The sequence below is a fragment of the Callospermophilus lateralis genome, chromosome 19, assembly GCF_048772815.1.
Source record: "Callospermophilus lateralis isolate mCalLat2 chromosome 19, mCalLat2.hap1, whole genome shotgun sequence".
Taxonomy (NCBI): domain Eukaryota; kingdom Metazoa; phylum Chordata; class Mammalia; order Rodentia; family Sciuridae; genus Callospermophilus; species Callospermophilus lateralis.
In genome coordinates, this window is record NC_135323.1 from 32931999 (window position 1) to 32958954 (window position 26956).

At 38.9% G+C, this 26956-nt stretch overlaps 1 protein-coding gene across 3 annotated transcripts in view; it reads right to left on the reverse strand.

The window, feature by feature from the left end:
* The window catches only part of Lmtk2 (lemur tyrosine kinase 2), an 85473-nt gene that overhangs the window by 45189 nt on the left and 13328 nt on the right, over positions 1 to 26956 (reverse strand). For all 3 annotated transcript variants that reach the window (XM_076840015.1, XM_076840016.1, XM_076840014.1), the window contains exons 2-5: positions 13967 to 14091; positions 10655 to 10799; positions 4267 to 4340; positions 1517 to 1635 (exon numbers count right to left, since the gene is read on the reverse strand). In XM_076840015.1, coding sequence (XP_076696130.1) covers positions 1517 to 1635; positions 4267 to 4340; positions 10655 to 10799; positions 13967 to 14091 — 463 coding nt within the window. The remainder of the gene's footprint in view (positions 1 to 1516; positions 1636 to 4266; positions 4341 to 10654; positions 10800 to 13966; positions 14092 to 26956) is intronic.

The window sequence follows — 26956 nt, forward strand, 5'->3', positions numbered from 1 at the left end:
GTCATCTACAAATAATGACAGTTTTGTTTTTCCTTTCTGATCCATATGCCTTTATTTCCTTTTCGAGCTCTCCTGAGTTAGTTACAGTTTCTGGTACTATGATGAATAACAGCAGTAAGAGCAAATACCCACATGTTGTCCTGAACAAGGGAGTAAAAAGCATTCAGTCTTTCACCATTAATCATGATGCCAGATGTAGCAATTTTTATAGGACTCTATCAAGTTGAGGAAGTTCGGCTATAATTTTATTCATTCTGTTGTTCCTTCTTCCTTGTGTTTTGAGAGTTCTTTAATTATTTCTTTTCTGTTGAGAAAAATTTCTTTTGCTTTCTTTTAGGGTAAGTTTGTTGCTAATAATCTCTTTTAGCTTTCCTTTGTTTGACAATGGGCTGATATTCTCTTCATTCCTAACACATATTTTCTCTGGACATATAATTTCACAGTTCTTTCTTTCAGTACTTGAAAAATGCCACCCTGTTTCCTTCTGCCCTCCAAGATTTCCAAGGAGGTCCATGTCATTCAAACTGCTTTTCCTCTCTCAGTAAAGTGCAACTTCTCTCTCCTACTTTCAAGAGCTTCTGTCTTTAGTTTTTAAAAAGTTTGTGTTTATCCTGTTTGGGACTTGCTCTTGAATCTATAGATTTTGTCTTTTCCAAATCTAGGGAATTTTGAGCTATTATTTCTTTGAATACCTTTTCAGCCCCATCTCTTTTCATTCTGGGACATCTATGACATGAATGTTAATTTTTTGTTGTTGTTGTTGTTATAGTTCTCCATGTCCCTGAGGCTTGATTTTTTTTAAAGTCTATTTTCTTTCTGTTGTCCAAATTGGGCAACGCTTATTATCTTCAACTTCACTGATTCTTTCCTATGTCCTCCCTATTCTGCTGCTGAGATCATTCACTGAGTTTTAAATTTCAGCTATATTTTTCAGTTCCATAATTTCCACTGAGGTCTCCTTTATGTCTTCATTTCTTTGCTGAGACTCTGACTTTTTTGTTCCCTGAAGTGTTTCTATAATGATTGTAATGATTGCTTTAAAGTCCTTGCCAGATAATTCTTGCCCCTCTATCACCTCAGTGTTGGTGTCTCTGCCTTCTCTTATTCAAGTTGAGTTTCCTTGGTTCTTAGAATGAATAAATGATTTTCAATTGAAATGTACACAACTGAGGTTTTGTGAGACTCTGATTTCTTAGAGTCTTATTTAAACAGGCATGCATGCAGAAACCTCAAAGCAGTTTTAAACACTTGATTTTGTGTGGGTTGGGGTAGAGCGAGGGGGGTACTGGGGATTGAACCCAGGGCACACTACCACTGGGCTACACCCCCAGCCCTTTTTATTATGTTTTGAGACATCGTCTCACTAAGTTGCTGAGGCTGGTCTTCAACTCGTGATGCTCCTGCCCAAGCCCCCTGAGTATCTGGGATTACAGGAGTGTGCCACTGTGCCTGGCTACACACTTGATTTCCAAAAGACCACAGACTGTTTACAGAACAAATGTTAAGCCTTACTTACTAGTAAGGTTCTCCATTTTTCAAAAAAACATCTTGTTCCTTTGGGCTTGCACTTGCTTTTAATTCCTTCACTATTACTCTTGCCACACTGGTACCTGTGTAAATCTCTCCAAGAAGAACCTAAAACCAAAGAACAATTTTTTTTTTTTTTTTGTTATTTTCATCAAAATGGTAAGAAAGAATACCTCATTTACCATGAAATGGAAAACGAGAAAATAAATTAAGCAACGACTAGATGGCCTTCTACTACTTTACATACCATCTCACAAAAGCTTAGAAAACTCAAAGAATTTTTCTTCAATAAAAGGGCCAATTTAGGGGCAGGGGTCGTAGCTCAGTTAGTAGTGTGTTTGCCTTGCACGTGTAAGGCCCTGGGTTCGATCCTCAGCACCACATAAAAACAAATAAATAAAATAAAGGTATTGTGTAAAAAAAAGGGGGGGGGGCAATTTCAACTATTCATTAGAAATTTACAACATTCACATATTTTACACATATTTCTTTTCTGTATATTTAAAAATTCGTTTGTATTTTTATGACATTTTATGACAAATTCGTTTGTATTTTATGACATTTTATGACAAACCATGACATTACAAAAGAGCAATTTATAAGTTCAAATCAAACATAACTCAAATGTTTCTCAAAACACTTTCAACTAGATTGTTATTTAGCCTGCTGCAAACATGAGGAAGTTAACTGACAGCCAGCCAACGTATAATCACTGCACTGAAACTTAAAAAATCCATGGTATTCTAATAATACCAGGCCCTTCTCTTGTACCAAAGCTTCAATCGAAACACACATAAAAAACACTCCACTGAAATTATTAGAATACAAGGTAAGAATGAGCTACTTCATATAAGAACTAGCTATAAGAGAAATATTAAATATAACACAAGTCAGTGCAGAGGCATTAAAAAAATCCATATTTTGCCATTTTAAACTGAAGGAGTAAAGGTTTTTATTATTTCTAAAAAATGACCAAAACTAAATGACTTCCTTTAAAAGAGTTTTTAATCTTTATAAAATATATTAATTTTAATGTCCTGGAAACAGTAATATCTTGAACAGAGCTCAATGTGTTTATCAGGAATATAAGGGCAGAAAAGTGATGAGAACAGGAAATTCTGATAATCAAATAAGTCATATTCTTTGTTTTAAATAGTTAATGTGGGGATGGGGTTGTGGCTCAATGGAGGCACAACCTTGCACGTGTGAGGCACTGGGTTCGATCCTCAGCAGCACATAAAAATAAATAAAGGTATTGTGTCCATCTACATCTAAAAAAATATTTTAAAAAATAGTTAATGAATGTATAAGCAGCATATCATACAATATCAATTTCAATTACTCCATTCAAAATAGCCTCAAAAAATATAAAATACTTGGGAATCAATCTAACAAAAGAGGTGAAAGACGTCTACAATGAAAACTACAGAACACTAAAGAAGGAAATTGAAGAACTTAGATAATGGAACATCTCCCTGCTCTTGGATAGGCAGAGTTAATATTGTCAAAATGGCCATACTACCAAAACTGTTGAACAGATTTAATGCAATTCCCATTAAAACCCCAAAGACATTCTTCATATAACTAGAAAAAGCAATTTTTGAAATTTGAAAAAATAAGAGACCAAGAACAGCCAAAGCAATCCTTAGCCAAAAAAAAAAAAAAAAAAAAAAGAAAGAAAGAAAGAAAGAAAAGAAATGAAATGAAGCAGGAAACATCATAATACCAGACCTTAAACTACACTATAGAGCAATAGTAATAAAGACAGCATAGTATTGGCACCAAAATAGACATGTAGACCAATGGTACAGAAGACACAGACTGACCCACATGAATATAGGTACCTCATACTAGAAAAAGGTTACAAAAACATATAGTGGAGATATATAAAAGACAGCCTCTTCAACAAATGGTGCAGGGAAAACTGGAAATCCTTATGTGGCAAAATGAAATTAAACCTTTATCTCTCACCATGCACAAAACTCAACTCAAAGTGGATCAAGGACCTAGGAATTCGACCAGATGCCCTGCACCTAATAGAAGAAAAAGTAGGCCCAAATCTTCATCATATTGGATTAGGCTCCAACTTCCTTAATAAGACTCTTAAAGCACAAGAAATGAAATCAAGAATCAATAAATGGGAGAGATTTAAACTAAAGAGCTTCTTCTCAGCAAAGGAAACAATCATTGAGGTGAAGAGAGAGCCTACAGTATGGGAGCAAATTTTTAGCACATGCACATCAGAGAGAACACTAATCTCCAGGATATATAAAGAACTCAAAAGACTTAATACCAAAAAACCCCAAACAACCCAATCAATAAATGGGCTAAGGAACTGAACAGATACTTCTCAGAATAAATAAACTGATCAACAAATATATGAAAAAGTGTTCAACATCTTTAGTAATTAGAGAAATACAAATGAAAACAGATACTCTAAGATTTCATCTCACCCCAGTCAGAATGGCAGCTACCAAGAGAGCACTCTCTTGTTTTTAAGTTTCCCAGTTTATGGAATTTTTATAGCAGCCTGAATGTTGGACAATCTTCTTGAAAGAGTTACATACCCAGGAATGCGGCAGGTTGCGTTCCTATGCAATTTCACTAAGCAACCTCTATTCACACTACAGTGTCTATGGAAAATGTGGAATGTCACATGATATAATTCATAATTAACTTTAAATTCTAAACTGTATAATCAGGAGGGGGAAAAAAAATCAAAGTGAAAAAACACTGTACCTTTCCAAACCAGCCATTTCCAATTTCCTGTATGTAGTTTAGGCTATGGCGGGCAACTTGAGACTTCAAACCTTCTGTAGAGAAAAGAACATTCAAAATATGAATATCTAACTAAAAATAAGTATTAAATACATAACCTATAAAGTACAAATTTTAACACAGATTTAATGCTTGTGCTACTGAGGATAGGAAGGATAGTAGAATGAAACAGATATTATTACCTTATATACATATATGACCGCATGACCAATGTGATTCTACAACATGTACAATCAGAAAAAATGAGAAATTATACCTCATTTATCAAAGAGCATAAGTGCATTTACTATCATGTATAATTAATTAAAACAAATTAAAAAATTATTTTAAAAGATAGAAATAAATATATAAAACACCTCTTTAAAACTAATAAAGCTGGGCACAGTGGCACATGCCTGTAATCCCAGTGACTTGGGAGGCTGAGGCAGGAGGATCGTAGGTTCAAAGCCAGTCTCAGCAATTTAACAAGTCCCTAATCAATTTAGCAAGACCCTGTCTCAAAATAAAAATATAAAAAAGGGCTGAGGATGAGGCTCAGTGATCAAGCATCCCTAAGTTCAATCCCTGGTACCAAAAATAAATAAATAAGTAAAAACAAACTAATAAAACCAAAACAGTTTTAAGTCTTAACATGGACACTATTTTTGAATTAGTATTGTGTCTAAAATCCCTAGTTCTGTTTTATGACCCAATAACTCTAGTGTGCAAACACTGTCAAAAGAACCAATTATAGACTTAATGAAAGTCCAGAAGAATGAGAAAAGGAGAAAAAATAATTGAAGACAATGGTAGAAAATGCCCCAAATCTACTAAAGGATATGAATATACATATCCAAGAAGCTCTATCAACTCTAAGTAACATTAAACTCAAAGAAATCCACACCAAGACATATTAAATCAAACTCTACCCAGAGATGGAGAACTCTGTAAGTGGCAAGAGAGAAACCACTTACCATGAGCACAGAATCTTCAATGAGATGAACAGTTACTCAGTGGCAGTGGCTCACAGATAAAGAGCTGAAAGAAAAGATCTGCAAACCAAGAATTGCATGTTTGGCAAAACTATCTTTCAAAAATGAAGAAGAGGGCTGGGTTTGTGGCTCAGCGGTAGAGCGCTCACCTAGCACGTGAGAGACCCTGGGTTCAATCCTCAGCACTACATAAAAACAAAGGTATTGTGCCCAACAACAACTAAAAATAAATAAATATTAAAAAAAAAAAAAGAGGAGGAGGAGCCAGTAGCAGTGGCACGTGCCTGTAATACATGTCTTATGAGGCCGAGACAGGAGGATCACAAGTGTAAGGCCAGCCTCAGCAACTTAGAAAGATCTTGTCTCCAAAAAAAGGTCATGGGCTGGGTCTGGGAATGGAGCTCTGAGGTAGAGTGATCCTGCGTTCAATCCCCAGTTCAGAAAGAAAAAGAAAGATATTCTCAGATAAATGTTTAGGAGTTTGCTGCCCATATACCTGACCTAGAACAAATGTTTAAAAGGCTCCTTTAAAAAGAAATAAAGATCTTCAGTAAACCTAAGTAGGTAAATACACAAGCTAATGTTATCGTACTATTGATATACTGTTGTTCTTTTTATTTCCTACATGATTTAAAATACAAATGCTTTAAAAAATAGAAGTAGGCACAAAATGTATAACACTATAATTTGTGACAATGTAAAGGGAAGGAAAGAAAGTGCTGTACGAAAACAGGGGTTCTGTATGCTATTGAAGCTGATTATCAATTTACACTCCATTGTTACAAATTTAGAATGTAAACCATAATCTTAATCACATTCACTAAGAAAATGTCTAAAAAATATAGTCAAAAGGGAATGAGAAAGGAATCAATGTGGTATACCAAAATAATAATTCCTATTAAATTTCAATGGCCTATTCTGTAGAAATGGAAAAGATAATTCTAAAATTCATATGGAATCCAAAATAACAGAAAAAATCTTGAAAGAGGAAAACAAAACTGGAGGACTCAAACTTCTCCATTTCAAAACTTACTACAAAATAGAAGCTACAGGAATCAAAGTCATGTTATAATGGCATAAGGGCAGGCATATCAATTAATGGAATATAATTAAGAGCCTAGAATAAATCCAAACAAATAAGATAAATTGATTTTCCAAAAGTGTGCCAAGAAAATTCAATGGAGAAAGGACAGTGTCTTCAAACACTGTTATTGGGACAACTGGATATTCACGTATACAAGAATTAAGCTAGACCCTTACCCTATACCATATATAAAAATTAAATCAAAATGGATTAAAGATTTAGGAGCTAAAACTATTGAAGATAAAGAGGATTTGACAATGATTTCTTAAATATGACACCAAAAGCACAGCATCAAAAGAAAAAAAAAGTGGATAATTTGTATTTCATCAAAATTAAAAACTTTTATTCATGAAAGGACATTACCTAGAGAGAGAGAAAAGAAAACCTAGAGGCATTGAGAAAATATGTGCAGATTGTATGTTATTATGAAGCTATCATAGTTAAGACACTGGTATTGAGACAAAGGAACAGACTGATTAAGTAAAAAGAGAGCAGAAGGCCTAAAATAGAGCCACACATGTAAGCAGAGAGGAAAGTCAGGACCAGCAAGTGAATGAAGTTGGGAGGAAAAAAAAAAACAGTAATCCACAAGGAAAACTTGCTTCCCCATACTCAAAAATCAACTCAAGACAGGTTATAGGCTTAATGTCAAACTAAAACTTAAAACATTATCTCTTCTTTAAGACACTGAGTCCAAGACTATTAAATTTTGGCTTCTAAAAAAGATTGTTAAGTCAACTTAATATCAGTTCATCAATATATAATTTTTTTGTGTATGTATGTGATTGATTTTTCTTTTTTAGAGTAACCTTTTGGTTTCCTTTCCTATGAACTTTTTTGTGGTTACCATGGGGATTACAGTTATCCTAAATTCATGACAATCTAGTTTGAAGGGATACCAACATAGCTTCAAAAGCTATAGCATAAACCACTGACACCCAGCTGGCAGGAACAGAAACTGGTACAACTCCTGTGGAGGGTAAGTTGGCAAGAGCCATCAAAACGGAGTGCATACATTATTTGACCCAGTTCTAAAAACGTATTCTACAAATGCACCAGCACAACAACCTAGGTACCAGCTTTGTTTTTAATAGGAAAAGATTAGAAACAATCCAAATATCAATAGGAGACTGTGCTAAGATTATATAATTCAAATAGTATAATATATAGGCAAGAATAAATATGTTATCTTTATTGATACAGAAGTATCTTTAAGAACAACTGGTAAATGGAAAAAAGCACAATACCAAGCAATATATCTACCATGGCAACTTAGGGAACTTCCTACACATGTAAGGGATAGAGAGTGTATGGAAATCTCTGGGCCGCCTTCTCCATTTTGCTATGACCCTAAAACTGCTGTACAAAAATAAAATCTTCTAAAAAATTAAAACAAATTTTAAAATGGAGGGGAGGGGTTTTCATCTGGAAACCCTAGAAAGATACCTAAGAAACCAAGAGGAGCAGTTGTTACCTGGGGAAGTCAGGGGTGGGAAGTGAGGTTTCACTGAAATATGAGAGGGTGACTTTTCATCACCCTCTCATCAATGCTTTGATTTGATTTTTGAATTGTGAACATATTATCTGTTCAAAACACACATTTTAAAAAGAAAAAAAGGAAACAATGGATAGAACTTGCTTGTGAATATGTGGCACAGCTTTTTTTTTTTTTTACATATAATCATAAATATCTTTCATAGTTAAATACAGCTTATCTTCAGCCTTTTACAGGGATATGAAATACTTCACTATTTGCCTATACTGTAATTTAGCAAGTTACAGATTGCTATTTAAACATTTTCCATTTTGTATTGCCAAACAATGCTGCAATAAATCCCTTTGCACACCTTTGTATACTTAATTCGTTCCTAAAGACTAATCATTAAAAGTTAAAGTGCTGGATCAAGAGCAAACACATTTTACATCTGTGTGTGTAGTGCTAGGGATTGATGCCAACTGCCAGATGCCCCTCTGGGGGGGATTTCTCCCCACTTTACAGCTCCACTAACAGCAAGTGAAAGAGACTCCGTTTACACACACACACACACACTCCCAATCGTGACTTATTGCCACTTCTTTTCCTCATCTTACTTGAAGTTTGCATTTCTTCAATTACTAGTAAAGCTCTTTTGTCTTTTGGCCATTTGAATTTCATCCCTTGAGTTTCTTCTTTCATGTCCTTATCTTAATTTTTTCACATTACTCTTTTTCTTATACTCGTGAGAACTTTTTTTTTTTTGCTTTTTTTTGTAATACTGATGATTGAACCCAGGGGCGCTCTTCCACTGAGCAACATTACCCATCTTATTTTACTTTTATTTTGAGACAGAGCCTTGCTGTGTTGCTGAGGCTGGCCTTGAACTTTTGATCTTCCTGCCTCAGCCTCCTGAGTCACTGGGGTTACAGGCCTGTGCCACCACACACGGCCTCTGAACTATTAATATGTTACAATTTTTCATCCTTTTTGTAGTTTACTAATATTTTTGCTACTATGTTAAATAGGTTACACTCTTTTTTTCCATACAGAATATTTAATTTTATGAATCAGATCTGGCTATTTTTTTTTTTTTTTTTGGCTTCCAGATTTACTGCTATACTTGGAAAGCCTCTTATATCCCAAAATGATAAAAATACTCTGAAAGTATTCTAAATAGAGAAACTTACAATGATTTCTTCCTATTAAGGGGGATTTTAGAGTGGAGGAATTCAGCAGAACAGAAAGGGGCATATATATCTGACAGGAGGACGGTGGCCCAGCTCACGCCTCATCAGTCTGTGGTGTGGTGAAGGTAAACCAAAGCCAGAACGCCTCTGGGAGGTTTTTCTTTCTGGTCCAAGGAGAGAGAAGGTCCTTTCCTCCCTCTCTGCAAAACTACAAAGATATGAACACGAAGCGGCCAGCAGTCATGCTCCCTACTGAAGAGAGATGCCATCTGAGAGATTGAACTGACATATAAGAAAATGAGAAAGGGAAGAGAAAATGAGCAGTTGACTGTAAAATGCCCATGGAGCTCAAGGTCCTGGTTCCAGCTATCTTCAAGATCGGCTTCACCCCTACGCCTTCTACGGTCTGGGTCTCTTTTCCACTGATGCTGATCTGAGTTAGGATTGAACTAACTGAAATTAATTGAGGGTTAAATTATAGTCCTATAAAAGCCCCAGTCTCTCAGGGCTTTCTTTACACATGAAGAAAAGAAAATTATCAAATAAACTACAATAAAGCATTCCAGTTTAAAAATGAGTATACTTAAGTTATCAAGAATATGTTGGACTCCTTTCAAACTAAACTATTTTTTGTTGTGGTAAGAGTATTATTTACAGAAGTTAAAGCTAAGTACTATGCGTCATTTTTTAATATTGCAACACACACAAACGTTAAATATACCTTACTTTACAAATACCTTATATGAACTATACTGGTATATTATATTTTAACCTTACTTTTTCTTTGAGTCATGCATGCTGATGAAGTATAATCAACTTGGGTTTGTACTGCCCTAAAACACAACCTACAGTGCATGTGGTACCACAAACGGCAAGTTTGGCACCTATAAAACCTTAAACAGCCTTCTTTTAGCAGTCTTGGAAAACCTGACTTCTTAAACCCTCTACCTGCTATACAAATAGCAATAGTGTCCTTTAATGCATCCAAGAGATCAACTAACATCTAATCAAACTCTATCTTAAGAAGTGAATAAAAAGCCCATCTGATTAACAGAACTGTATATGCTCCCCTCCCTAGAGCAGAATGTTCTAGTAGAAGACAGGAATGTCCAGAGTCTGTAGAGAAACCAGCCTACTGAAAGACAGCTGAGGAGCTCAACCCCAGTATGTAATTTCAGTGCATCTGGGAGACAAGTTTTATTCTTTTATCAGACCCAGGGTCCATAAAGGAAACAAGTTTTGTGTGTGTGTGGTTTTTTTTTTTTTGTGTGTGTGTGTGGGGGGGGGTGCTACAGATTGAACCCAGGGGTGCTTAACCATTAAGACACATCCCCAGCCCCCCTAGCCCATATATATTTTATTTAGAGATAGGGTCTCACTGGGTTGCTTAGGGCCTTGCTAAGCTACTGAGGCTGGCTTTGAACTTACAATCTTCTTGCCTCAGCCTGAAAGCAACAGCTTTTGCTGGAATGAAATAAGCCCGAGCACTGGAACAGTGGGGAGCAGAAGGAAGAGAAACACACAGGCAGAGGAGGAGGTGGGCTGCCCAATATTGCATGATAGTAGCAAGGCTCCTATTGTCACTGCTCAGAAACAATGCGTGGAAATCTAACATTAGGTAAGGTCTTACCCACAGAAGGCTGGAACTGTGATGGAGCTGGAAGTGAAATATTTGGTACTGAAAGTGTGAAGACCTCTGCTGGGGACTGGACAGAAGGGGTGTCTTCTGCTGGTGGTGTGAAATCTATCTCATCATCAAAATTATCTTCAAATTCCTAAAATCAGAAGGAACCAGTATTAAAAACCATTGGCTAACATTTAAGATATGACTCTTGCTTCAATTTACTTGTAATATGCTGTCAAAATTCCCCCAGTGGTTACTTACCTCAAGTGAAAAGCATATGCAATTATGCTCTCCAACTCCAAAAAGCAAAATAAATAAAATATGAAAATAAATCACACATATTTTATGTAACTTTTAAAATTGATAGTTTGAAGTTAAATGCAAAATTTTCTAAAATGGCCATGGAACTTAACATGGAAATACTCTCCCAAGAGCAAAAGTTTGCTTATAAATTATTAGCGTTTAGACAATTCTTCTAAAGTTATCATTCACTTTCACAAATATATTTGCACACTGAATCAAAACAAATTAATTTTATTTTTAATATTGTATGCATTTTTAATTACACTGTGATCTCTATTAAAATAAAGACAGTTAAACAACCAGAAAAGATATTTTTAAGTAAGTCCTATTTCTCCGAGAAAGTAATGATGGAAAAAACTGCTACACTGGGCAGAAAAACCAGAACACACGAATCACAAAGACCAGTATGACACTGTGTGGCACCTAAGTGTGCCTAGCTTACAAGAGAACCCAGTACTCCAAAGACAATGACTTGAAAATTGAGGAGGTCCCAATCAGGCTGTGGGAACCTTTTAAATGGCTCTATAGGGCAGAAATTCTCCCCATCCTCCTATCCTCATTCCTGTGAACTGAGCACACCTTGGGATCCAGGTTAATTTAACACAGACAGAGAAGACTGTCAAGTGGTTCACTGATTCAGATAATTACAAAGTACCCCCTTCCTCAGGCACCACACCGAAGTTGAGAAGAGATCAGTGGACAAGACCCCTTTTCATTTTTCTGCCAACATCCTTTTCTTCTTCTACCACCTTCCTTTAGCCCCCGTTCAATACAAGGAAGAAACAAAAAATTATAATGTTAGATTTCCCAGGCATTTATGTTTTCACATACATGTAAGAAGACTTTATACTCATATATGTCATCTATGTGCTTGAATGCATTAAAGGACATTATGGTTATTTATATGGGAGGAGGGAGCAGGAAAAATGTGATACTCAAAAGTTCAATACGTGAGGACATATCTGAATAAAGAGATTGTTCAGTTTTTCTTTTGGACATTCCTAAAGGGTTTTTCATTAAAAGGACTTTGTCCATCACGCTTTATCTTAAAAATAACGCCACCCAAAATGTGGCAGCAACATGACATAACCAGTAAATATACCAGTAGATGATTCTAAAAATTCAGAGAGGTGATACAGTATAATAGTAATTGAAAAAAATGACATAAGCCTGGGTAATGGGTATCTCTTACAGTTATGCCAGTGGCTGTCTGGATGAACTTAGGCAAATCACTTTTCCAGACTGTAGCTTCCTGGTGTGTAAAGGGACTTCTCTGGGACCATTCAGTTCTAAAATTGCAGAGCCCTATATCCAAAGGAAACAGATGACAATATTCTTTTTTTTGGACAGCATGCCTTTATTTTATTTGTTTACTTTTGTATTTGGTGCTAAGGATCAAACCCGGTGCCTAATGCATGCTAGGCAAGCGCTCCGCTGCTGAGCCCCAGCCCCAGCCCAGCAATATTCTTATTTAGTCACACAGGCCCCAGAGCACTGTGGCCCCTGCATCAGAAATCACCCCAGCTTGCTGGATAGCAATAAAGAATAACCCACTTGAATCTAATGTATGAAATATGTCAAGAGCTTTGTAATGTTTTGAACAACCAATAAAAAAATTTAAAAAAAAAAGAATCCCAGCCTTGAGGAAGCATCACAATAAACTCCTTCATTCAATACTGGCATTCAAAACAGGCAAGAATTGCTGAGGCAAGAATGAGATATCATGAAATGTGAGACCTGACTTCACTATCAGCAACATTGATCAGACTTTATCTTTGTCCCGAAATGGCCAGGTTTCTGTGCAAAGTCCCTCAGCAAAATTGACCATGAGGGGACACAGATTCTCTATCCACAAATGTGCCCCCTACTGGGATGTCATTAAGTCCCCACAGAAATGTCGACAGTGATGTGATAGCCCAGAGGCTGGTGCTGTGAATAAAGCCGCACAGGCCCAGGCAGGCCAACTTTTCCACAGACAGTGGCCCATGCTGGGTGAGTCTCCTGCAGCCTTCCCTTGCTCTTGGCCTTCTGTGCGTAATGCAGTGTTGGGTACAGAGACAACGCACCTTCCTAAGTCTTTAGAGCTGCCGGCAGACTCCAGAATAGAGACCACACAATAAAACAATTAGGAAGCTATAGAAATCAGGTCCCATGCCCATTGAAAAGGTTTGGGTGAGAAGAAAACTTTTGTTTTCCAATATGTGGCCTTCAGGACAGTGCAGTCAGAGGGCAACACATTGAGGTGCGTTTTCTCTGGGTGCATGCACTCCCTATTTACTTTCCCCATATACTCCTTCTTAACTAATATTTTTGGAACACTAATACAAGCTAGCAGGCATGCAGCAAGCTATAAAGCAGGAGTTCCCAGATTGTTTTCTGGTAGATCCCATCCATCTGCTGCTATATCAGCCCCTCTCTGTCATTCCTCTCTGGGCCAGGGTTTTATAGTGAGCAGCATTCTCCCCCTCTTTGGGGAACTCAAGGTTTCAAGGCAAACCTGAGGCTTCAATACTCTTCCTCATACACAAAACACTGGGGGGAACCCTTTGTGATCTAATGACCACAAATTCACCAGCCTACAAAAGTTTAGGAAAAACCCAAACCAGTCTGTTCTTACACATAAACTTTATAGCAAGTAAGTTCAATCCCGATGCTTTATTCCCACCTAGCAAAAACTTAAACTCACCACACCCTGTGCTTATTATCAAAGATGCTCCAAGGCAGGGTTGCCAAACTAAGGCCAAGGGCCATAACCAAACTGCCAGTTTTTGTAAATCTAGTTTTACTGGCACAAAGCCAAGACCATTTGTTAACACAGTTCTTTGGTTAATGTAGCACTACGACTGCAGGGCTGAGGTTTAGGGTGCTGTTAACAGAGACTTTATGGCCCACAAGATTTAATACCTGGCCCTTACAAAAAAAGTCTGCTGAGCCCTGCTCCCAGAACACTGGTGCATAGCCACTCTACGGTAAACATATCCGAAGATGACTATAGGTTTCTGCATCTGTGCTCACCTTAAAGTCTATTTCTGGGTCCTTACAGCAGGAAACACAGTTTGCAATTAACACTATTAATATCATTAAGCTGCACACAGACAGGATTACAAACGATACAGGAACTTCTGTAGTAGGTGCCTCCCCTAGAGAGAGAGAGAGAGAAAAAAATAACATTAAAAACATATACATTCCAAAATCAATCTTAACTACTGATACTTTCTTCTAGATATAAAAGGGACCAAGGGTTAATAAGATATATAATAATTGCTTATGATAAAGCTGATGGTCAATCCAGAATAGAAAATTTTTTTCTTAAACTTTAATTTACAATAATCTTAGATTTAGCGAAGAGTTGTAGAGAGAATTCAGAGTTCCCACATACCCTTTGCCCAGTTTCCATTAATGCTCAAATCTTATATTTCTGTGGTATATTCATCAAAACTAGGGAAAAAACACTGGCATAACACTATTAATGGAGCTTCAAACTTTATTTGGATTTTACAATTTTCTCCACTAAAGTCTTTTTTTTAATTCCAGGTTAAATGCAGTGTTAGTATTCTTGCCCCCTAGTCTCCTCCTATCTCTGATTTTCTCAGTCTTTCCATGTGTCCCATAACTTTGATACTTCTGAACAGCACTGGTCAGTTATTCTGCAGAATATTCCTCAACTTGGGTGGTCTGATGTTTTCCCAGGATTAGAGAAAGTTTACAGTATTTGGGAAAAACCTAGAACACCACAGGGGTGAGATGACTTTGTTCTTGCATCACATCAGGGGCACATAACTTGTTCCTAGTGTGCTGAAATTTGACCATGTGGCCAGGTAGTCTCTCCAACATACAGTCTTCTCTTGGCAGACTCTCTGCCTTACAAGCAGGTCCCAAAGTCAAGTGCATACCCACAGAGAAGGAAAGTAAGCTAGACTTTGTGGAGGGAGGACTCCTGAAGAATTTGCAGACATGTCAAAAAAAACCTCAGCAGGGCTGGGATTATAGCTCAGTGGTAGAGCGCTCACCTAGCACATATGAGGCACTGGGTTGGATCCTCAGCACCATACAAAAATAAATCAATAAAATAAAGGTTTTGTGTCCATCTACAACAACAACAACAAAAAAATACTACAGCTACTAATAAATAGGTACTTGAGGGGAGATACTTTGTTATGTAAATACTCTGCTTCTCCTTAAGGTTTTGCATACCCACTTTCTCATTCACCTGCACATCTTGCCTGCAGTGATTGATACCAAGATGTTTTAATGCAGTTTTCTAGGTCCTTCATTCCTTCTACATTTGTTATTTAAAACCCTTCTGTAAGGAATACTTATACTTTCTCCTCCATGTATTTATTTTATCCCATCACTTACTTATACAGCTATTTACTGTATAAATGGATGTTTGTCCTTGGGGTTACAATCCAATATTACCATTATTTATTTTGTGGCTCAAGCTGCTCCAGCATTGGCCACTGGAGGTTCTTTCCAGTTGACTGCTGGCTCCTTAGGTAGTGCCCCATCCAGTTCTTTTGAATCCAACACCACTTCACTTTCTGGCACTTTCTGGCACTACAGCAAGGTTCCTCTTGTATTTTCCTACACTGGCCCTAGAATCAGCCACGTTTTTAAGGAGCCCTGGCCATGATAAGAGCTTCTAACAGAGGGGTGTCTGCCACACTACAATCTGTGTGCAGTTGCTACATGGGGGGACCTCTAGCTAAGTTAAGAGTTTTACATCTCTAAGGGTCTGCTTTAAAAACAAACAAGCAAAAAGAATATGTAATGGATACTGAACCACAAAGCCTAAAATATTTTACTATCTGGCCCATCCCAACTTAGAGCATAAAGATTTTTACATCTTATTTTTAGAAAGAACTTAGTTCTCCTGGAAAACATTCAACTAGGATAATTCTGAACCTTTTTTGAGCAAACTGTTCACTCAGCTGCTGGTGTTTTACCAAGAAATAAACTTTTCCTTGAAATTATCATCTATGGCTACTGCACCAAACAGAAGGCAGAGGCAGGTTAACGATGTCACCATTTTTTAGGTGAAACTATGGAAATGAACCCAAATTCCTAAGTGAGCAAAACATATTCTTGAGTATAAAATAACCTTTGTATCAGAGAAGTCTAAAATGAACTGTAAACAGGACTAGTTCTTTTTCAATATCCAAAGGTTCACTTGTAAAAGCAATACTGAAACTTCAAGGTCACTGGTGGGCTCAGCCCTGTTGAAGTCTATGTTCAGGAGCAACACAGTTGGCCACGGGTACTGAGAGCCTGCAGCTGTAAGTCAACAAAGTCCACAGAGAGGAGAGACACATGGCTCCTTTCAAAGCCAATCTGGAGGCAAATCAACTGTGACTGAGAATAAGGATCTCCTAGTCAGGCACCTTGTGAATGACTCGAGGAGCCTGAGACCCTGGAAACCAACTTCCAATGAGTAAAGAGCAAGAGGGCCCTTTCTCTACCTTCGCAGCTTTCTCCTCACCTAATGTGGCTGGTGCTTCCCCACTGGCATTCAACCTTTTTTTAGTTATATCTGGACCTTAATTTTACGTATTTGTATGTGGTGCTGAGAACTGAACCCAGGCCTCACACATGCTAGGCAAGCGCGCTGCCACTTAGTCACAACCCCAGCCCTGGTATTTAATCTTGACAACTCCACTTCCCTCTCCTGAGTGAATATGACTACTGAGGGTTATGTAGCAGAGTGCTTTCACATGCAGTATGGCATATTTTATTGATTTTTAAATATAGTTTGTCCACCTCATTTTAACAAGCCTGAATTTCAGGTGCATCACACTTGAAACTACACTGGTTTAACTGGCAGCATTTCTTTTTTTTACAGATTAAAGAAGGGTGTGACTTAATCATCTGAGATTTGATAAAATATAGTATTATTTCATAATAATACAACAAGGCCTCTGAAGCAACTGGATAGCTCCCCTTCACAGATAAGGAAAGGGATATGCCCCAAGCACAAGGGGATACAGGCCCCAAGGGCAGATGTTCAGAACAGGTCCCTATCCCTTCCTGGACACCGCAGTTCTGCCTTCACATGATTACCTTTTAACATTTGAAACAGCCTGGTGTGCTCTGAACCTAAGTCTATTACTGTTCATGGAGGCGGTTCATACTCCAGGGCCTCCTCCAAACTCCACAAACCTACCTTTTCCTCTCTTTTCACCCACAGGATTTTTTTTTTTTTTTTTAAACTCTTATACACTGTACATTTATTGTAAAACTGGATCAGGCCTGCAGGAAGGGCAGTCCAGCTATCTGATTCATGAAGTGGTCTTCCATGAGTCATCGGGCAGGCACGAAGGCACACCCACATCAGGAACAACGAGCTGGGCCAGATTTTGCCTGACCTTTCCCCCATGCCTGTTCCTCTAGGAGCTGTCGGTGGGTGGCTGCCCTCCCTTCCTCAGATTTCCTCAATGTGAACGCCACACTCAATCTCAGGGCCTAACGGTCTCATTAAAAGGACTCTAGAGATTTCTGTTTGAGAAACAATTTGGCCTCAAGCAGACATTTTTAAGTTACCACTTTCAAAAACTATCTATTTATTGATGTTTTTCTTTGAAAAGTCCAAAGCTCTGTGCTTTAAATAAACTCTGTATACCAATGGGAGAAAAACTCTCATAAAATGAGGAAATCAAATCACAGGTGGGAAGGTGAGATGGGTTTGCACAAACCACAGAGAGGAAGTAAGTCCTAGACGTGGGCAACCACAACTGAAACCCCCAGGTCCCAATGGCCAAACCAAAAACCCAAACTGAAAAGGCTTCTGGTTGCAACTGTCAGAAAACTATGAGGAAGGGTGCTTCCCCTCTACACTGCCAGCTTACGACATCCAGAGACGCATAAGTCAATCAATCATCTCCAAAAAACATCAACAGTGACAGGAGTGTCACCATACATTTAGACAGCTTTCCTGAGTATACACCAAGGAGGAGGATAATTAGAGGTTTGGGGTACTTGGTGCATTTGGCATCTCCATAGCACATCCCATGAGTTTTCATTTTACGGTTTCCAAAGCATTCTAATAGCTATCTAGCACTCGACTTAATGAGTAGAAAACTGGAGGAACTCTTAAGAGGCAGGTAGGTACCTATTATCTGCTTTAGAGACAGGTAATTTGGAGAGGTGGTTTCTCAGCACTGACTCAAGGCATGGCAGGAGCACTACACAACAATTAATTTACCATCACAAATTCAGCCCAATTATCTGATGCCTAGAACCTCATGGAACTTGAACACACATGTAATTAACTAAAGACTTGCCCATGAGTTCACTTCTGGATTAAAAAAAAAAAAAAAACCATTCAAGGTCCACAGGTAAAAAGAAATGATGACCAATGTCCAGCTCAATCGGGGATTACAGCATACTGGCATCTCATTTTGTCACTCCTCCTCCAGTGTCTCCCTCATGTGCTTTTATACACAAGTTTCCTCATATTTGTTTGGTTACCCAGAGGTTCAAGTCAAGGGGAAAGAAAGGCTAGACACTAAAATCTTCCTCTCTCTTTACCAATTGTTTTAAAATATGAGTTGGTTCACTAGCATTCTGTGGCAGTTACCAGTTAGAAATGTTACTGATATTGTTTCAGGAAATCATTATAAGCTGATGGATTTAAACTACCTGATGGGCTTCAATCCTCTTGTTATTCTTACTGATGCTCATGCTAGTCCATCTTTGGCCAGCAAGACCTCTGCAAAGTTCTGCTCCCAAGCCCTCTGCCAAGATCCCAGGAGACTTGGGCTGCATTGTTTCCTGATATGTTCCAGGCTCCCCTTTTATATTTTCTGCTACAGACAGAAAATCATTGTCAATCATTGTCAATCACTGGGGGGGGTGTGTGTTGGTTTCTTTGAGAATGATTTGCTTATTTAAGACCCCAGCCTTGGGCAACAAAAGATGCTTATTCACTGCTGGCATCACCAAGAATTGTAGAAAACAATTCAACATTGTTTTGTAACACTGACTGTTGGTATCAGTGTGGTTTAAGAAGTTTCCCTCTTATAGTGTATGAGTCTGTCTTCCATTGCTATAACAAAATATCTGAGGCTGGATAATGTATAAAGAAAATGGGGTTAACTGAGCTGAGTTTTGGAGACTGAGAGTTCAAAATCAGATGGCCTCTGGTGAAGGCCTCATGTCAGATGGCATGATGGTGGGAGCACATATGGGAGACATCATGGTGAGATAGAAATCAGATTCAGGGATCTGGCTCTTGTAAGCACTCTTAAGAGAGCAACGAACTCACTCTACAATCCCAGCATCAATCCCTTCTGAGGGTAGTGTACCCAATGACCTAATGACGTCCCACCAGACCCCACCTCTTTTTTGAGGGGGGGGGGTACCAAGAATTGAACTCAGTGATACTCAATCACTGAGCCGCATCCCCAACCCTATTTTGTATTTTATAGAGAGACAGGGTCTCACTGAGTTGCCTAGCGCCTCACTTTTGCTGAGGCTGGCTTTAAACTCATGATCCTCTTGCCTCAGCCTCCCAAGCTGCTGGGATTACAGGCAAGTGCCACTGCACCCAGTCAGACCCCACCTCTTGAAGGTCCATCACCTCACACCACCACACTGCAGACCAAGCCTTCAACACAAGAACTGCTGGAGGACAAACTACGTCCAATCACAGCAGAGAGATACCTTAGATGGATTGGGAGACCATGGCCTATGAATTAAACCATGTCCATGGTTTGTTTTCTAAAGGCCTACAAGCTAAGAGTAGCTAATAATTTACATTTTTGAATAGCTGTTTAAGAAAACACCAGAAGTATAATATTTCATGACCTGTGAAATTCATATCAATAGCTGGTCGCATGCACACAAAGACAAGACATCACTTGTTTCCTGATGGGAAAACACATATCACCTTGGAAACAGTAAACCCCAAACAAACAACAACAGAGGATCAAACCTGAACTGATTCAAACACTGATGTAGGTGGCAGAAATAGAACAGCATGCTTTAAAAACTACCAATGGATATGGAGATTCCTCAGAAAACTTGGAATGGAATCACCATTTGACCCAGCTATCCCACTCCTCAGTCTATACCCAAAGAACTTAAAATCAACATACTATAGTGATGTGGCCACATCAATGTTTACAGCAGCTCAATTCACAACAGCTAGGCTATGGAACAAACCCACATGCCCTTCATCAGATAAATGGATAAAGAAAATGTGATTTATGTGTGTGTGTGTGTGTGTGTGTGTTTGTGTGCGCGCGCATAATGGAATGTTACTCAGCCATAAAGAAGAATGAAATATGGCATTTGCTGGTAAATGGATACAACTGGAGATTATCATGCTAAGTGAAATAATACAATCCCAAAAAACCAAAGGCAGAATGTTCTCTCTGACATGCAGATCTAATGCACAGTAAGGCAGGCAGGGAGGGAGAGAGAAGAACAGAAGTTCTTTGGATTAGACAAGGGGAATGAAGGGAAGGTGGGGGATGGGAATAGGAAAGACAGGAGAATGAACTGGATATAACTTTTCTATGTTCATATATGAACACACCACCAATGTAAGTTCACATCAAATACAAGAACGGGAAGTTATACTCCATGTATGTATAATGTTAAAATACACTCTACAATTATGTATAATTAAAAAGAACAAATAAAAAATTTTAAAAAATGAAAAAGTTAAAAAAAAAAAAAAAAAAACTCACCTACCACTGCAATACAATTGGCAAAACACAGCCTTCACTGAAAGACGATGAACTGTGAAGAAAGGGGAGTGTCAGACACTGAGACCAAAAAGACACTCCAACTAAGTGCACTGTATAGATGTTACCTCAATCACAACTCAAAAACTATTAAAAATCATGACATTTGAGATGTTGGAAAGCCAAACACTGAATAATTGACCATGTTCAGGATGTAAGAATCATTTCTCCTAAGAATGTTAATGGTAACATGCTGACTTTAAAAACATAATCCTTATCTTTTAGAGATAGAGACCCATGTAGCAATGTCGGAAATTTGTGTCAGAATAGCACAAGAGGCACAGGGAGTGGATGGAGTTCGGGCTGGATGAAAAGTATGAGGGACTTCACCATGTTCTCTATTTAGTCTTGTAAATGCCTCAAGTTTTCCTTTTATTACATAAACATTTTTTCCATGCATTAAATAAAGTTTAAATAGAAAAAGGTAGATATAACAATTTGCAATCTATATTCTTGCCTGCTCTTAATAAAGTGTCTTAGCTAGCCAGGAATGCCACAAAAGTAATACAAAGGGGGTGGCTTAAACAAAACAAATTTATTACCTCACATTTTTGGAGGCTACAAGTCCAGAATCAGGTATTAGCAGGACTGGTTCCTTCAGAGGGCGATTTGTCCTGTGTCCCCAGGCTACCTTTTACCTCTGCAACCTGGACTCCAGCTCTCAAGTAAGGGCTATGGTGACCTCTCTCATCCTCCCAGACCCATCTTCTGTCACTTTAGTCTTACATCCCTCCCCTGCCAGGAAAACTCTGCCACTGATCCCTCTTCCTCTTGCCCATTGTGGAAATCATCCCTAAAGTCTTTTAAAAACAGAGTTCCTGCCTTTGGACCCTCAATTACTGCATTTCCCCATCAAAGAACTGACCACTAGCTTAAATGTGTCTTCCCCTCTTGGGGTCAGGGACCAGGCCTCTGTGATCCACCACTGTGAGCCCAGGCCAGGACAAAAGAGGGAGAAAGACAGCAACCAAGGGGAACCACCAAGGGAGGGAGATGAGCAAGAAGGCCAGAGACCAACCCATAAGTAACCCACCAGTTAACAAATAAACAGGCTTTCAGGGTCAAACAAGATAGATTATTTTGGGCTGGGGATGTGGCTCAAGCAGTAGCGCACTCGCCCGGCATGCGTGAGGCCTGGGTTCGATCCTCAGCACCACATACAAACAAAGATGTTGCGTCCGCCGAAAAACTAGAATAAATAAATAAATATTAAAAAATTCTCTCTCTCTAAAAAAAAAAAAAAAAAAAAAAAAGACTATTAGATTCTGTTTAAAAAAAAAAAAGATAGATTATTTTAGTAGCACTCCTTCAGTAATTTTATGCCCTTACTTGGCAAGGATTTTCCACCAACATACACTATATTGCGGTAATATCAGTTATTCCCCAGGTTTCCAGAAACTCCCACAACATTATTTACCCAATTTGCAATTTCTTTTTAGCAACTGTTTTCTTTAAAAAATAAGTTTTTTTTTTAAAAGTAGATTTCCCCAACCTGTGTTCTCCAGTGATGACAGGTATTCATCCACAAGCCCCAACTTCTCCACCCTCACTTCACAGAAGCTATCAGAGTAGTTATAGTCTGGGCAAGTGAAGCAAGAATCCAAAGGCACCCACTTCTCCACGGAGCCCCAGGGAGTGATGAGCTTAGAGAGCCCAGTGCAAGAGCAGGGCTCCTCTCCTGGTGAGCCATGACCTGTGGCCTCCACTCCAACGTTTATTTTTTAAAAAGGAACCTAAATTGATGCTTCTAAAACTTAACTATAACTTTGTCTGAACATTATGCGTTTGAGTTTACTAGTGCTGCTGAAACAAAACACCACAGATAAGGGCCTTCAACAGAAAATAAATGTCCCATAGTTTTGGAGGCTTGAAGGTGCCAGCTGGCCTGATTTCCCCTGAGGCTTCACTCCTTGCCTTGCAGATGGCTACCTTATTGTATCCCCACATGGGATTTTCTTGTGCACATACCTGCTATCTCTTTGTCCAAATTTCTTCTCTTTCACTATTATTACTTTGCAGCACTTGTGATAGAACCTAGCACCTTGCACATGTTAGGCAAGGACTCTCTCTCTGAGCTACATCCCCAGTCCTTTATATTTTATTTTTGGAGACAGAGTCTCACCAAGTTGCCCAGGTTGACCTCAAACTTGTAATCCTCCTGCATCTGCATCCAAGTAGCTGGGATTGCAGGTGTATGCCACAAAGTCCCACTCACATTTCCTCTTTTCTTATGGACCCTACTGAGACTGGATTACAGCAGCCCACCCTTATAACCTCATTTTAGCTTATTCACCTCTTCAAAGGGCCCTACCTCCAAAAACCAGTCGTGGTTTGAGTTATGGGGGAGGAGGACAACAGGGTTCAGTCTGTAATACTGAACGCCATCCCAGCCGGGTGTGATGGCACACCTGTAATCCCAGCAGCTCAGGAGGCTGAGGCAGGAGGACTGGGAATTCAAACCCAGCCTCAGCAACTTAGTGAGGCCCTAAGCAATTCAACAAGACCCTATCTCTTAAAAAAAAAAAAAAAAAAAAAAGAGGGGCTGGGGTAGTGGTTCTGTGGTAGAGTGCTTGCCTCAAATGTGTGAGGCACTGGGTTGATTCTCAGCACTGCCAATAAATAAATAAACAAAAATAAATAAATAAAGGTCTGTCAATACCTAATAAAATATTAAAAAAAAGAAAGAAAGAAAGAAAGAAAGAACACCATCCCACTGGATGGGAATCCCTTCCTGATAACACCAGGAATAAGCAGACATTGCCTTCCTTCCTGTCTTCCCAGGACATGTGGGTGTGGGGATGACCGTGAGGCCGTGTATAAAGTGCAGGTAATGGGAATGTGAAGCTTCTATTAGGTACTTTAACATTCAGCTTTTTCATCTTGGGCAGTGCTAGGTACTGTCCCCTAGGCCCTGAGAATGCTAGGCAAGTCCTCACGCCAGGTACTTTACACAACTCGTCTGTTTTTTGTTTCCCTAGACCCTCTCACCTCAGGAAATTTATACAATAGAACCTTGTGCCTTCAGTGAAGAACTGGGGGTTTAGTTCAGTGGTAGAGGGCTTGCGTAGCATGCACAAGGACCTGGGTTCAATTCCCTGCATTGCAAAACCAAATAAATAAATAAATAAATAAATAAAACTGATGCTACCAGACTTTAAAAAAAAAAAAAAAAGGGAAACTCAGTAAACTAAGAGAAGCTAAGGTCCTGACATAAAATCTGCCTCTAAAATACAGTTTGGGCCTTTAAAAGAGAAAAGGTTAAGACCAAGAAAACCATTCTTCTACCGGCTTAAACAAGTAGTTTTGCATCCCAGAGACTTAGTTCACCATGGACAATCATCACAGAACACACATTTTTATTTATTTAATACCTCAAAATTATAAACCATCTATCATAAAGGTGCACTGACTCTTAAGTTACTGAATATCTTCCTTGCTCTTAAGGTAACAATATATCTATTTATGATAAGATCAAATAATCTAAAAGCTCCCTAATGTATTCTAATATTAGAAAGGGAAGGGGAAATGAACATAGCACTAAATATACTCAAGCATGCACAATGGCAAACAACACACTGATGATCTGGTCGATGAATCAGAGACTCTACAAAGACCCTCAGCAGAAGTCCATCGGCCTAAGAGAACAACTTCACTATGCGCTAGCTAGTTCAGAAGTGATTTCCAAGGTCAACCAGTCTAATTGTTCTCTCACACTCACAAAAAGGTTACATAATTCAACTGCTGATGAGTACCTGTGAATGAGATCATTTTATATGAAACTGGTTTCTCTTGGCCTAGTCCATTAAAATCTGTTATCAAAGGGTCAGTTCCCTTGCACTTTAAGAACACTAATTGGGATGGGAACTACTGCAGAAGACCTAAGATAGCACAATTTGGCCAAGAGAATGTCAGACCTGGATGACTTCTATTAGTCCAGTTTGCCCCATACCTCAATGTACTGACGGGACTGACGGTCTGTAACCTAGAATCTTAACTCAGCTGATGGCACCAGCTGAGATGCAAAGTGACCCACAGCACTTATATGTCTGTAACAGCCTCCAAGCAGGATCTTTCTCTAAAGCCAGTTTGGGAACGGGAAGCTTCTAATCCCAGAAGCAGAAACTCAGAGCCACTTTCCCAGGACTTCTTCCTCCACAACTGGTCACCTGGAGTACCCCTAATGTCTGGGGGAAGGATACTCCCTTTCATGCAACTGTGGGTGACACGACGGTCGCACCAGATCCTCCACACTGAGCCAATCCCAGGTCTACACTGTATAGCCAAGAACAGGGTAGAGGACTAAACATGTGCGTTCATTTCCAGGCAGGGAGTCCTAAGGATTCCAGGAAAACATGTTTGCCTTTCTCAATAAATTTCCTACAACACCTTGCCAGGGCCTGTGTCCTTAGAACCCTTCCAGATTCCTAAAATCTAACATAAATTCTTGCTAATCTAATATGATTAGGTAATGTGTCCTTAGTTTTCTCTTTAACAAGGAAGTAGTTGTGATGCTGATGCAGCAAAAGGTGGTGTGGCCATCAGGGATGGGAGGCCTGGAGAAGGACAGGGGTAGAATTCATTGTACTCCTCTGTCCACTTGTGTATGTGCAAGTCTCCATAATAAAGTTTTATGTATTATGTTCACAACTAAAGCCAGATACTGATCCTGATGAGGTTCCAGAGCACTTAAAGGAAAGATCACCTAAGGCTTCCTATTTGATAATGCTTCTACTGCTCTGTCTTTATATCATAGAGAAAGACAAGCCCAAAGACAATGTAACCTAATATAACTGTTTCTAGATACTCAGGACCAGTCATGATAAAAGCCTATAGACAGTTAGGATGGTAAGGGGAGAGGCATGTCTCCTACTGCTATGGTTGCTCAGTCTGCCTTCTATGGAACCTATCAGTCCACAAGTCCCACCCTTCATCCATTCTTCCAACAAACCTCTACTAAGAGTCTTTTAAGACAGGCACTGCTATTGGTTCTGAGAATACAGAAGTGAAAAAACAGTCCCTGCACTCAGTTTACATTTTCATGCAGAAGACAGATAACAAGATTATATATATATGTGTATATATATATACACACACACACACACACACACACACACACATACATATATATGTGTGTACATGTATATAGTATCTCAGGTGGCAAGAAGCACTATGGAAAAATGAGGAAAAGCAGAGATTACAATTTTACAGGAATGAACAGGAAACATGTTTTGATATTTTAATAATTCACACAAGCAATGATGGTGATTTGGTCCAGGGGGTTATGAAATACTAATACTTAAATGGTGATTACCATGTGCCAGGCAGTATTCTAAACTCAGGCAATTCTACAATAACCTTTGAAGTAGGTAATCATTTTAAAATGAAGAAACCAGGCAATGGAGAGGCCAAGTAACTTGTCCAAGGTCATAACACTACCTGCTGATGCTCAGAGGGCACACTCTTCTACTCCATGAAGGGCACAGGGCGGGAGGAGGAAGCTGGCAGCGCCAGGACTTGCCAGCAGATGTGAGGTGGAGAATGAGGGAAAAGGGCCAAGGAGGAAACCTCCAATCAGTTCTTTAATCCTGTGCTCTGAGAAGAGTGGACTTTCAAAAAAAAATCACCCAACACTTGAGAAAACCTCTTAGGTAAAGGACAGAAATCAACATAAACAGACATGAAGGGGTAGGACAAGAAAAAAACTAAAACAAAATAACTATGATATTTTCAGAATTAAGAGGAGATACTACATGCATGACAAGAGAGACACCATTTAAAAAGTAGGGGAGCCGGGTACAGTGGCATGCACCTGTTGGTACAGCTTGGGAGGCTGAGGTGGAGGATCACCTGAACCCAGGAGTGAGTCCAGCCTGGGCAAACAGTGTGACCCATCTCTAAATGAATGAATAAGTGAATGGAGGAAGCTCCTGGCAATTAAACATAATAGAAAAATACACACAGTGGTACAGAGAGACAAAAAGATCAACAGAAGTAAAGCAGAGTCTCATTCTAAAAAATCCAACTGATAAGTTTTAGAAGAAAAGAATGAAGAAAAGGAAGAGGAGACAATTCTCCCTAAAGGGGTATGTGTATGTAAACATAAATAAGAATTTTCCAGGGCTCTCAAGGTGCAAAGGGCCTTCTGAGTGTCTATGTTAACGAATGTGATAAATGGAAAGAGACACCTACCAAGGCACAGTTTGACAACTTTTCAGAATCTAGAGAAAAGTCTAAATGCTCCCAAGGAGAGGGTAAGAAG